Raw genomic sequence first — 13,587 nt, 5'->3', positions numbered from 1 at the left:
AAATTAATTTAAAAGGCATACCATGCAACATTTTTTGTTGACTTTAGGATGTACTATCACAATAATCTTTTCAAACTGTATTTGTTAATTATGACCTGGAGAAAAATTATAACGTCTTTCTTTCAGAATATCAAAATCTATTCCATCTTTAATATATTATGTTTAACATCTTGACCTAATATTCCTATAGGAGAAAGTCACTGTGAAGCCATGACATGTTTGAATGGTGGGACATGTGTTGATCTTGGCGACACATTTTCATGTCGATGCACAGAGAGGTGGAAAGGAACATTCTGTCAGATCCGTAAGTTTCCATTAAGTCTAGGCTTAACTTTCTTCTATTAAATATTTAAACTGGGATATACAATAGCTAAATAGATTTTAATATTTCATTCAAACATATTAAATGTTGTTTAGTGTTTCCTTAGAACAAGATTAACTGTTATGTTATTTTTTTACCTTGTTCTACAATAGGAGGCTTGTACATACAAGCAGTAAGTTGAGTCCTAATCTCAACTTTCTTATTATATTTATTCTAATATCATAATCTTAATTGAGGTTGTTGAATCTTCCTCTACCCCAAGATTTATGTTTATTCTAATATCATAATCTAAATTGGGGTTGTTGAATCTTCCTCTACCCCAAGATTTATGTTTATTCTAATATCATAATCTAAATTGAGGTTGTTGAATCTTCCTCCACCCCAAGATTTATGTTTATTCTAATATCATAATCTAAATTGAGGTTGTTGAATCTTCCTCTACCCCAAGATTTATGTTTATTCTAATATCATAATCTGAATTGAGGTTGTTGAATCTTCCTCTACCCCAAGATTTATGTTTATTCTAATATCATAATCTAAATTGAGGTTGTTGAATCTTCCTCTACCCCAAGATTTATGTTTATTCTAATATCATAATCTAAATTGAGGTTGTTGAATCTTCCTCCACCCCAAGATTTATGTTTATTCTAATATCATAATCTAAATTGAGGTTGTTGAATCTTCCTCTACCCCAAGATTTATGTTTATTCTAATATCATAATCTAAATTGAGGTTGTTGAATCTTCCTCCACCCCAAGATTTATGTTTATTCCATGTTTCAATTTGATCCCTGTTTCTCATTTTGGTTATAAAACAACAAATTGTGTGGCAGTCACTCAGTGAGACTTCATAAACTGTGAACCTCACTTGTCATAATTAGTGATACTTAATTAATTGTGAACCTCACTTGTCATAAAGATTTGAATGACAAAATTGTGTTTACTTTGTACTTGTGTTTATTATATTACTATTATTTTTTATATAATGCTGATATTCACAATATAAAATTGTAATGACCTGTGTCTTCAGCAACTAAACGACCCTGTGAATCTTCACCCTGTGAGAACCGTGGCACCTGTGTCAACAGTGGAGATAGCTACACTTGTATCTGTCGTGATGGGTTTGAAGGGCCCACATGCAGTATCAACATAAACAACTGTAACCCTTTTCCTTGGTAAGTAGTGTAGCCAATCTTATACCCCCTTGTTTAATCTTTGCAACATTTGAGCTATGAAGGTCAAACTTAAAGTCATCAGCTACAAATTTTAGATCAGACATGCTTCAGTTGTCAGAAAAAGAGTTCTATAGAAATTGGAGGGAAAATAGACAAGGATGACTTATTTCCCTATAGAGAAATAAACATTGAGTTTTGAAGAACCTTTTGTGATCTGTTCATTTCCTAATCCAACAGCTGACTGAGCTCACACACATGGAAGTTTCTTTGAATAGGATCATAGCAGTACATACTTGAAACATTTGTATAGTCAGGAATTAGTTTCATTTAGCCAATGTGACTCCATTTAAATCTGTTAGTATCTAGTTTGTTATTTTCTATATTTCAGCTACAATGGTGGTACATGCATTGATGGAGAAAACTGGTATGTGTGCGACTGTGCAAGAGGATTTTCTGGCCCTGATTGTAGGATAAGTAAGCTACTTTATACTTGCAAGCAAAACAAAATATTATAAGAAATGTTTTTTTTTCATTTTTTGTTTTGTATGCAGCTTGAGGTACAAAACTTTTTGACTACTTTCTGTATAAATTGTATTTGATGCAATTAAAAAAAAAGAAAAGTTCCTCTTTCAGCCTTTTGGTCTATAGGGCAGATGATGTAAAGGTCAACTGTTTCTGTGGCCTATGGTTAATGAGGGTGTCATGTGGTCAGCACAATGACCAACCGCCTTTACTTTTCCCCAACTAAAATAGGTACCCATTAGAGCTGGGTAGACTCAATGCAAAAAGTTATATAAAATTTTACTGTCTGGTGCCTTTTTTCTTTATAATAAAAGGTTTAAACACAAAGTGTAGTAATCTGTATATATTCTGTAATACAAACAATAAAGAATTTTTGGGTTAAATTTTGTATTAAGTTCAATAGACATACATTTCAGTGTGCATTAGACTTGGGTAATATATAATTGGAAGCTATATGTACATGTATAAAATATATTTTGAAATTTTAGATTTTATGCTTTTAGAAGCCTCATATATTTCAAATTATTTTTCCAGACATCAATGAATGTGCTTCCAATCCCTGCACCTATGGCAGCACCTGTATAGATGGTATTGCATCCTACAGGTGTATCTGTCCTCCTGGCAGAACAGGGGCTTTGTGTGAAGCAGGTAAAGAAATAAGCATTTTTTTTAGTTTGATATTTGTATAACCTCTGATGACCTTGCTATTACAAAGTTTTTAAAAACTTCTAGTTTAAAGATATAAATATAGAAATGTATAGCCTACCTATATATATATATATATAAAAAAATTTCTACTGCAGTTATTGGTCAGTTACCATCTCCAAAATCATGTGAACATGGGCGTCGCATTTTCTCAGATGGAACAACTTGGGAACATGATTGTAATGCTTGCCGGTGTGACAATGGCGTTGTCAAATGTACCAAGGTACAATTTTAGATCCCAGACACACACATGTACAAAATTAAAAACAATCATTAGGATTGTTAATTCCTTACATGCACTTCGGGCCTCCATACCATTAACATATACTGAGATCATTTGCTTTAGAAAGATAAGATTTATTTTAGTTTTGTTATTTGTAGGTTTCAATTAAATGGATTAAGCATATGAAATAAATAAATGTCTTTAGATATGGTGTGGACCAAAGAATTGTTTGAGCCATCCAAACGTGACTGCACCAGTGTTTCAGTGTGGACCTCAGGAAACTTGCATTGTTCAAACTCACATGACATGTCTCACTCCTCCCTGCCTCCCTTTTGGTGAGTGTCGAGCTCTGGGGGCCATGAAGGAGCTTCATAATCCAGGCTTGGAGTGGACATGCATTCCCAATCAGGCTCACTTGGGCAGCAACTGTGCCAAGATTATACTCATCTTTGACAAGTCCAAAATGCCTTTGGTATGTTTCTCCTGGCTTTGTGTTCTGTTTGATATTAATAAACACTAATTGGTTGTACTTGTAATGCCTCATCCATCAAATCTTATATGACCTTAAAAAATTGTAGCAACTGGGATTAGTTTGTAGTTTATTTGACTTTCTATAATAAGTATCTCGCTGAGTGATATGATCCATGAGGGGTAAAGGTTCTGTACTTATATATCAGTATCTAATGGTTTTCCTTGTTTGTTTTTTTTGTTACCATTCAGATCAAATGAGTACCTGAAATCTTTTATTATGTAATATATTTTGAAGAAGAAAAAAATTTCTGCCAAAATCTGTTAAAGTGTTAAAAGCATGTTTTTCAAGGAATTGCATTTATTTTTTTAATTGCCTTGATCTGGTTTTGAAAAGAAAAATTACTTTATTAATTGTTATCCAATTATCAACTCTACATTGGGTGGATATGGTTCTAGTCCACAATGTTAAAAGTTAGGACAATCTTGTCTTTGAAGATAACTCTCTGTAGCCTCAATTGATCTAATTGTTAAGTGCTTTATTATTTTTATAATTACCTACTACATTCAGATTTTTCATTGTAGACTTATTTAGTCAATTGTAAACTTGTTTGACTGTAGGGTATTTCAGTGGAAAGTATTTGTAACAGTTTGAGACAGCTTGTGAAGGAGGAGACACTCTATGTCATGTGTGCCATCAAACCACAAGAGCAAGATACAGTGGAGATAACTCTGGTAAGACAAAGCTTTCAGATGGTAACTTAACCAGCAATATTACTTTGAAGTCAGAAAACTTTATCATTAATTATAAAAAGTAGTATGGTTTGATCTGTGCTACACTGGAAACAGAGCTTGGAAATAAAATGCTCTGGTTAGTCAGGTTTAGTTTTTCTAACTACTTGCCTAACACTACTTTTGAAAATGAAGTATTGCAGATAGTTGTTTTTTTTTTTCTTAGCCATCTAGAAGATAATAATAATCTCTGCAAAGGCTTGTCAATCTCTTTCTGTGGACATTACTATTATTATTATTCTTTTCAGCTATGTTTATATAGAGAGATTTAAATTAATAAATTTAGTATTCAATTTCAATAAACATTAACAAAAATAAAAATAAAAAAAATAAAAGGCTAATACATTGATCTCAAGTTATTTTGCAATACTTTATAATTGATTGTAACAGAAAACAATGGATCAATGTTGCTGACAAAAGTACACATCAGGGACAAAAAATCTTAATAGTTTAACTGTACATACTTAAAAAATGTTTGTTCATTTTGAATCATTTTAAAATATAGATATACACAATAATTATAAGAGTTCTTTGTTCTCAAAAAATACAAAAACTTCAAATATTTGTTTCTGGTATTCAGTATGGTGCTAATAATGATCTCACACAATTTTAGAATCCCTGCATACCTTTTAATCAAGGCATGTCTGTGATGGAGCTGTTGGCATTTTGATGTGCCATATTTTATTTGTGGTGCAGGAATGCTGAATTGCAACATTTTGTCTAGCAGTGCATTAGGTCACATAAGGAGAGGGGGTGGGAGTGTTGAGGCATTCAGAGGCAAGACATAGATGTAAAAGGTTACAAATCTGGTTTAGTTTACACTTCCCAGAGTTCCAGTGTCTTGTATGCAGTCATTGTTTTTCTGTATTCATTTCATTTGATCACATGTTTGGTTTCATTATGTACAACATGCTTTCATTTAGATCTAAGAAAAAGATCATGCAATCCTGACATATATATGACATTGTTCCCCAAAGAACTTGATTAACTGATACAGAAGGTGTGAAAGAATGTTTGTATGAAACACATCAAACCTATAAGAATGTTGTGTTTTCTTCTTTTTTTACATGGAAAGAATATCAGAGATGGATGTATAGCCTAAAAAAAATGTGTATGTGATGTCTAAGGAAATTCCTGATCAGTTTCTCCTGAGTTCTTGCCTGACGCGTTTCCTGAGTAGTGGAAACACATTGTGAGCAAAATATGAGAAGTGCACATGCACTTTAGAGTACTTTCTAACTAGCTTTGATTTTATCTTTGTTTTGATTGTGTTCTAGTCAGAGGAGAAAAAGATAAGACCACTCTGTCCCACTCTTAATTATTTTAACAAATTTATTCTTTTGACATTATATTTTTGATATTAATTAATTCTAATTTAATTTAAGTCTATATGTTTTGGTTATTATTTTTGTTTTGTGTATTTAATATTAGTTTTAAATTTAAGAAGTAGGATTTATTTCTGGAGTAACCTTACACTTTTTGAATGAAGGCTACATTTTTATTTCCAGTATTATATTATATTTATTTTTATCCTAGACGTATCTCCCCTCCATTTGAAAGTGTCTATTTTGTTGGATTGCATTAACCAACAGGAAAACTTACTATAGGGATTGATGTTACACAATTTTGTGTAGGGAAATAATGCAGAATAATTAATTTTACTAAGCTGTGTCACTAATTAGATTTAGAACCTCTAGCTAAGTTAGTTTGATTGATTGTGTGCAAAAAAAAAGTCATGTCCACACGGTTGATTGTTTCAGTCTGCCAAGCTTGATGGTAATGACCTGAATGCCAAGAATACTGTGAACCAAGCATTGGACAGAATGGCAGACCTATTATCTCACAAACAGGCCAACAGCAGTGCCCTTGCTGCTGTCATAGAAATTCGACTGGAGACAGCCATAAGTCAGGATGATGGTCAAGGTATAAAGCAATTTGTTTTACACTAAAGACTACATTGTTTTTCCTCCCTATTCTGTACAGTAAAACAATTTTTATCATATATATATATATAGTATATATCTGTATAGAATATTGTCTACTAAGTCATATCTTATTCATGTTACCAATTGTTTTAAAATAGACTAAGACCAATATGCATATCATTTGGAGAATCTAGAACTATTTACATTCAAATATGGCAGATTTTTTTTCTGTCTAAATTGCAAAGCTTATCAAATACCCTAAAATGAAATTTGAATATATATAAAAAATTGATAAAAGACTGACAAAACATAACATATTCATTATAACGTATATCTTTTGATAACTTTAGGGGACATTATTCATTGTCTACGTTATTAAACAATGGATTATATTGGATTCACATTCTTACAACTTTGTTTTGTTAAGAAATCAGGTCTTAGTTTTCAAACAACAATATTCATTCATTAATACAAATAAGAAGTAGTAAAAAAAATGTTATTATAGAAATTAATTTTGTTATTGAAGTCATTTATTTATTTTTATTTAATTTAATCAATTCCTATTCATAGATTTATTTAGTTTCTTTATTCCACAGAGCCTTCCTATCTGGTGCCAGTCCTATGTTCTGTCATAGCAGTACTGGGAGTGGCTTGTGTTGGCATTCTTATCATTTGGCATCGCAGAGTGCAGAGAAGGCGAAGACATCTCCGGGATGAGTACCTGGCCAGCACGCAGACGGCAGCTAACAATGAAAATCAGGACAATATCAGACGTTACCGGAATCCTATTTTCTCCTCCAGTGACAAAAGGGGGATCCCCAAAGCTGTCCCAACAGAAGAGCTGCATGATATTGATATGGAAAAATATGACAAAAATCCAAGACGTTTCCTTGCTCAAGATGAATCCTCCTCACCTGATCTCAATGACATTCAGGAGTACAGACCCCAGCCAAAGAAGAACAACAAGAAAGACATCAACATTCAGTTGTCTCGATCTCTCCTGGATGAACCTGAAGTCATAGTTTGAAATATTTCCTAGAGAATTTTGTCCTGGAACTGGGTTTGCGTTTAAAGAAAATTTAGATCAACAAAAGATCTATTGCTTGTAATTTTTAAAAAAAAGCTAAGCGAAGCTAGAACTGCCAGACCTACTAGAAGGCAGCATCCTGTAGTTATATTGTTCACAATTGCAGCACTTTGGCTTTGAACTCCATGGAAGTTTTTATGGTTGTGTGGTTGAAGCACTTATCATCCACTCGCTTTCTTTTAGTGTGGGTGATGTCCAACTTACAGCTCATTGAAATTAATCATCCCCAAACTGAAAGCAAAAAGGGCAAACATAACAAATGTCACATTATTTAGTATAACCCTTTTTTCTCTGGCCATGGTTTTTGTTTTGTGTGTGTGTGCAGATTTAGTGATCTACTGTGCAATGATTATTCAAAGACTCACCATAGGGTTGAGTATCTTGGCTAGATTAAACATAGTCACACTTTTATCACTGGCTCGTAAGATAGAGCGGTCGTGAAACTAGCTGACAGTATTTTGTTTTATTTTCATGTACATATTGAGATGTTTTCAAAGATTATTTGATTTGGTGCCAAATAAAGATTCTAGTTTGTTTGTTTTTTAATTAATAGTCAATTAATACTGTCATGTCTATGGATATTAATTTGATGTTAATTTACACTTTTCTTGTGTTCTCTCTTGTCATTAGTAGCAAGATGTTGAATCTTCCATTTCTTTTACCATTTTTAGATGCTGAAGAAACTGTGAAATTATATGAGTTCTTGTCACTGGTGTCACTTTATAAACTTCATAGAATTTCATGCCGATGTCAATTAGTCAGATAAAAGATTTAAGAAAATAATTACATTGGAATTGTATTATAGATTCACTCCTAATTGTATTGCTCACAATTTTGTATCTTCTTTTGTCAAGAAAAAAAAGTGACTAAAATATGTGTAATAATAGAACAAAGCTTTATTCTTAGTGATCTAGTTATTTTTTCTTTTTTTTGTTTTCAGAAAAGAAAAATTTTGTGCCAGTGTTAAATTTAAATACTTGCCAAAAAATTAAGTTTTTATTTTTATGGTGCATACAATGTATAAGTTTGAAGATATCTCCATTGTTTGTTGTTAACTAACTCATTTGGACTATTGTCACGAACTCATTGTGTCACTGCAAGTTCAGTGTATTTTTTTTGTCTGTTTAATTGATTAGCTTTGTTGTGGAAGCTGTTGCTTTTTGATTGTGTAAAAAGGATTTCTATTCCATCTTTTACCAAAGTCATGAAAGGAGCTCTTCTTTGTTTGAAGACATACATATCATTAGTCTCTGAAAATGTGTACAGTTTGTTTCAGATGTGTAATCTATTTTTTTTTAACTCAGAAATACTTTAGTCTGCTAATCACTTTACTATATATATTAGGTATTTTAAGAGAATTTTTTTTTACTTTTAATTTAAGAATATATAATTAATCATTTTACTGACCATACAACATGTATGTACTTTTGAATCATAGCCAGTATGGGGACAATAGCCCCCTTCCCCTCCATGGAAAAAGAAAGTATGTAGGTCTATTGATGTCATGCTGGTTTCTAAAGGCTGCAAATATATTTGTAAAAATCCACCACATCTTTTTAGCTCATCACTGATGGAGGCCTAAGTTTAACAAATATTATTATTAATATTGTGATGTTAATCACATATATTTTGATGGGTTGAATCAGACATTTGAAACTTTTTTTTTAGCTGGCAACTCTTCATAGCAAATATAGAGAGTCTGTATCAAGAGCTTATCACACATAAAAAAATGTGCATACAATTCTAAGCTCTGAGTGCTTCTTAATGTTTGTGTGTTGTTCCCCTGCCTTACAGTATTCACTATTCTTTAGATCCATTCAGCTCGGCAAATTTTACTGGCAGCAAAAGGAGTTTTGAAACAAAAATAATACAAATCACATTGTCCATTTAGGACAGGTTGAACTTAATCTGAGCATTCTTTTGCCCATCTCATGCTTTTATGGTGGTGTGTGTCTGAGGAGTCAGCGCCTGATGGGACTACAACATAATATTGCAGCATTGAATGTTCGACTTGTTGAGATAAACTGTACATGCCATAAGGTTCAGCTTTGTATTTGGTCGCTACTCAAGCATTGCACCTGGTGTGTTACTGGTTCAGTTGTATATATTTTGAAACTATTTATTGACCATTGGAATATCACTAGCATTCATTGGAGACTTTTAGGAATTCAATTCATTGATTTTTAAATATTTCTTTGTACATCCTTTTTTTTATTTGTGGCTTTCTAAAAGTATTTGATTTGATGCAATGAATTTTAAAAACACTTTAAAAGTGAATGTTTTTTTTGTTTGTTTTGTTGTTTTGAATTACTACACTGGATTATAAATAATTTTTGTGGAAAATGTGAAAAGAATAAAACCAAATGATTTCTTTCTCAAACATTTTTTGTTTTTATAAATAAAACTATTTGGTAATATTTATTTGGAGACAAAAATTGTGTTTATTATTTGACTTGAATGTGCTCTCTGTTATACTGATTAAGAGTCCTGCCATAAATTAGCCTTTGAAAATACATTGTAGTTTTGACTTTGCAAATTTGTTCAATGTTCACTAACTGTTTACCTTATCATTTCTTTCTCTAGTTGTCATAAATAGTCATGTCTAATGGCTGTTTCATATTGTCTAATAGCTGTTTCTTTTTTGTCTAATGGCTATGTTTCTTATTTTGTGTTTTCTGTCTTTAATCCATGACACTTTTTCTTCAAAGATAATTTTATTATTGTGTACATTTGTTTCAAAAAGGCTGTTAGCAATGTGATTTAATCTTCATGTATCGTGTCACTGTGGCAAACAAGAAGCCTCACTGTTGTCACGCCTTTTCAGCTCCTTTAAAATATTACAATGGTGCAAATTTTTTTAACACTGAATTTATTGAATTCTTGAAAAATAAAAAAAAAAAAAGGTAAGCTTGGCTATAACTACTATCATTTTCTTAAAAAGAAAACATGGCTCTAACTGTATTATCATTTATACAAGTGACTTTTGTCTTATGGCATCAGTCAGTCATTTGAAAGTGTATTGCTTTGAAGCATTATGAAAGAAAAGGGCTTTGCATGTAAGCATACAAATACAGTAAATTCTACATGCTAACGACACGTCATAACACTTGACTATATTTTTCTAAAATAAAAAAGTGCACAACAAATAATAAAAGAAGCTGAAAAGTTCATGTGTAAAAAAAACCCATTGCTTTGTAGATTGCAAAGTATAATAATAAAAGTAAGATAACTTTGGGTTCAAGTGTAAAAAATGTTTTTTATAAATTTTGAGATATTGTATTGTCAACATGGTTTAATTGTGCGTTGCTTGTCTTGTAATAATGTATCCTAACTTGATTTTATTTTCTGGTATGTTGTAAATTATCTTTTAATCTAGATACCATATGAAACAAATGGCAAAAAGTATATAGTATTTGTATACATTGGACAATTTGTGTGTGTGTGCTCATTTCCTTGACCTTGTCTAACATTAGTTCTTAGTGTAGCTAACTACAAAACAAAAAGCAACGTTTGATTTCTTGTACAGCATTGATCAGTGGTTACCATAGTTTTGTGTCCTTTACACCAAAATTTAATTGAAAAAAATACCCACCTAGGAGAATACAACAAAAAAAATGGCAGCAGGTGGAAAAAAATTAACTCAACTTCATTTTATGTAAACATACTCTTCATTAAAAAAAAAATTATTTTAATATTAACTTAGGTGACTACTGTCTACTACTAGAAATTGCAAAAAAAAAAATACAGTGTAAATTATGGAATTGTATGTAATGGGTTATCACATAAGATCTTAAAAACAAAAAAAGTTTGTTGGTGGAACATTTGCAATTTGTAGAGTGCATTGTACCAAGACTATTTGTTATAGAAGGCCTGAACACTGACCTGCAACGTCACAACATGTGGGCAGTTTATACCAATAGCTTGTTGCCACAACACAGGTCTAAACTGCCCCCAGATTGTGACAATACAGGTCAGGGTTTAGACCTTCTAAAAACAAATGGTCTGGATTGTACTTTTCAATGGATCTGGACAAGTGTGTGTCTAGTTACTTTTGTTTGGTTTATTGCTGTAGACACTCACTGTTGATGGATTTGAACTATTTTGTTTGTATATGGACATGAACTCAATTCATCTTCACTTCTAACCAACAACTGACCAAATCAAATGATTGGAAATTGTAGCTCTTCTAACATTACTTTTTTTTGTATTGTTTTTTGGAATTTGTTTAATCCCCTATCAAACAAATGTTTCAAATTACAGTTTAAAAACTTACAAACATGTAAATGTTGTAGATGAAATATTGTTATCTTGTGAAATACAAATCAACAAACAAGCTTCATATAAACATACACATTAACAAATGTAAACGAACAAACTTATTTAAACACATTTCAAATGACCGATGAAACAAAGAACTAACATTTCCTTTAGAAGCAACAAGTTCCCCTCTTTGAAAAAAATCTAGTCATGTAAATAGAAATATTTAATGGCTCAATTCATTGTGTGCTTTATCCAGTGGCTTTGTTGTTCCTTCTTCCTCTTAGTCTGAAGCTTAGTCTTTGCTCTTGAAAGTATCTCTAATTGTCATGTTACTGCACTCAAAGCTTTCCTCTGAAAATTGTTTTCCCCACTGTAGAGGAGTGTCACTATCGGTATGTTCATCGCATGGTTTATAATCTAGCTTTTCTTGTTTGCAAACAACTATCAAGCATACAGACAGTTGAACAGACACATTGCAGTTGGAATAGTCTAGTGCTGACATTAGTTTAGAAGCTATACATTTTATCTCTCTGTTGGCAGACTTGTTACAGGACTTGATTTGTAATCACAGTTCTGATAAACACTAGCAATTTAAAAATGTATTAAATGTTAATCTTTTTAAATTGAAAAACTCACTTCCAGAATACATAAAGGTCTTACTAGAGCGGGAAAAGGGGGGGGGGGGGGTATTTAAAAAAACAATTTTAAGGGTTCGTAAATAAGAGGACTATTTCTTTTACAAACTGTTTTTGTCCTGAAGTTGATAAGTTTGACATCACTGGCTAGGTTTGTTTTACTTTGGTTAAGACAAGAAATATTTGCTAAAATAAAGTTGTAGATGACATTATTTAAATGTATTTGTCTTAGCATAACAAAAAATGTGCAGTTTTTAAAATCCTGTTACATTTACCTTCTAAGAGACATGAAATTATTTCAAAAAACAAATTTTGCCAAAGACTAGTTTTGCTCCTCTTTAAAATAAACAAAACTTCTAGCCTAATGCTGTAATAGACTTTAAGGGCTTGTCTTCTTGTTTCCAAATAGCCTTCTGTTTATATACTACTTTGTTTGTGAAGTCAGTTTGGATCTATTTTACAGGGAGATAATACATCATCATTCATTCACCATTGTAATTACTTCTCATGATATACATAATTACAAATAGAACATATGAAATAAATATTGTACAATTTTTCAACAGGTGTGTAGTTTATTTCTCTTTTAAATGTGATGCATTGATTTTGAATTGGCTTTTTTGTTGTTGTTAATTTTTTAAATAAATTATCTAATATATTATTCTGTGCACTTTGGGGGATAGTGGAAAGTCTATTTAAAAACAAAAGATATGTCAATACTATGTTTTCAGGAATTTAGACAAATATATATATATATCAGTGAAATATACCCAATCCATTGCTTAACCTTCTGAGTTCAATGCAATGTAATTCAGAATATAATCTGAAACATTAAGTTATAAATTGTTCTTTAATATATCATGTAATAGTCGGAGTGATACAGATAACCTGGATGACATATACAATGATAACATTCCCCTTTTTTGCACTAATACCTCAATGTGCATAGCTATCCTTAATTCTTTCTCTTTGTAAATATTTTCCCACGTTTCGACGGAATTCTTCATTTTGCTCATTACTATTTCACTAGCTGTTATGATTAAGCTTCAATAGCTTAGTCTTTTTTATCAGAAAATGTTTTAGTTGGTCTAGAAATAAAGGGGAATGCATGCTCTTTTATATAAGACAAAATAAAGTTTATAAAATTAAACATTAATATAATTTAATGAGGTCAAATCAACATTGAAATTGTCAATTAGCAGAGAAAGAGTTAATGGTGGGCAGTATCTGTAAAATTTTCTTATATCTTTTACTCAGAATAGAGAATAATAATTGAGGATAAAGTAGCTCAACTTATGAATTACAAAAGTAGCAAAACCTGATATCACCATTTGAGATACTCAGCAATGACAAAATAACTAGACTATCCATAGCTGGGAAGGCTACAGTGAAAAGGCCAAATAGAAAGTGAATGGTTCAAATCTAACAGATTTATATCTTCATTAATACTTTAAATAAGTTACTGACAATATTT

At 31.5% G+C, this 13,587-nt stretch overlaps 1 protein-coding gene across 5 annotated transcripts in view; it reads left to right on the top strand.

The window, feature by feature from the left end:
- LOC106069177 (protein jagged-1-like) overlaps positions 1–12,676 on the top strand; it is a 160,716-nt gene extending 148,040 nt beyond the window's left edge. For all 5 annotated transcript variants that reach the window (XM_056024346.1, XM_056024345.1, XM_056024341.1 and 2 more), the window contains exons 19-27: positions 191–304; positions 1,352–1,496; positions 1,885–1,970; positions 2,553–2,666; positions 2,822–2,946; positions 3,152–3,418; positions 4,036–4,149; positions 5,967–6,129; positions 6,728–12,676. In XM_056024346.1, the coding sequence (XP_055880321.1) occupies positions 191–304; positions 1,352–1,496; positions 1,885–1,970; positions 2,553–2,666; positions 2,822–2,946; positions 3,152–3,418; positions 4,036–4,149; positions 5,967–6,129; positions 6,728–7,158 (1,559 nt within the window). In that variant the 3' untranslated portion in view covers positions 7,159–12,676. The remainder of the gene's footprint in view (positions 1–190; positions 305–1,351; positions 1,497–1,884; positions 1,971–2,552; positions 2,667–2,821; positions 2,947–3,151; positions 3,419–4,035; positions 4,150–5,966; positions 6,130–6,727) is intronic.
- Positions 12,677–13,587: the final 911 nt, after the last annotated feature.

This window comes from Biomphalaria glabrata, chromosome 3, assembly GCF_947242115.1.
Source record: "Biomphalaria glabrata chromosome 3, xgBioGlab47.1, whole genome shotgun sequence".
Taxonomy (NCBI): domain Eukaryota; kingdom Metazoa; phylum Mollusca; class Gastropoda; family Planorbidae; genus Biomphalaria; species Biomphalaria glabrata.
The sequence above is the reverse complement of the archived record's forward strand: the minus strand, read 5'-3'. Positions and strand labels throughout refer to the sequence as shown.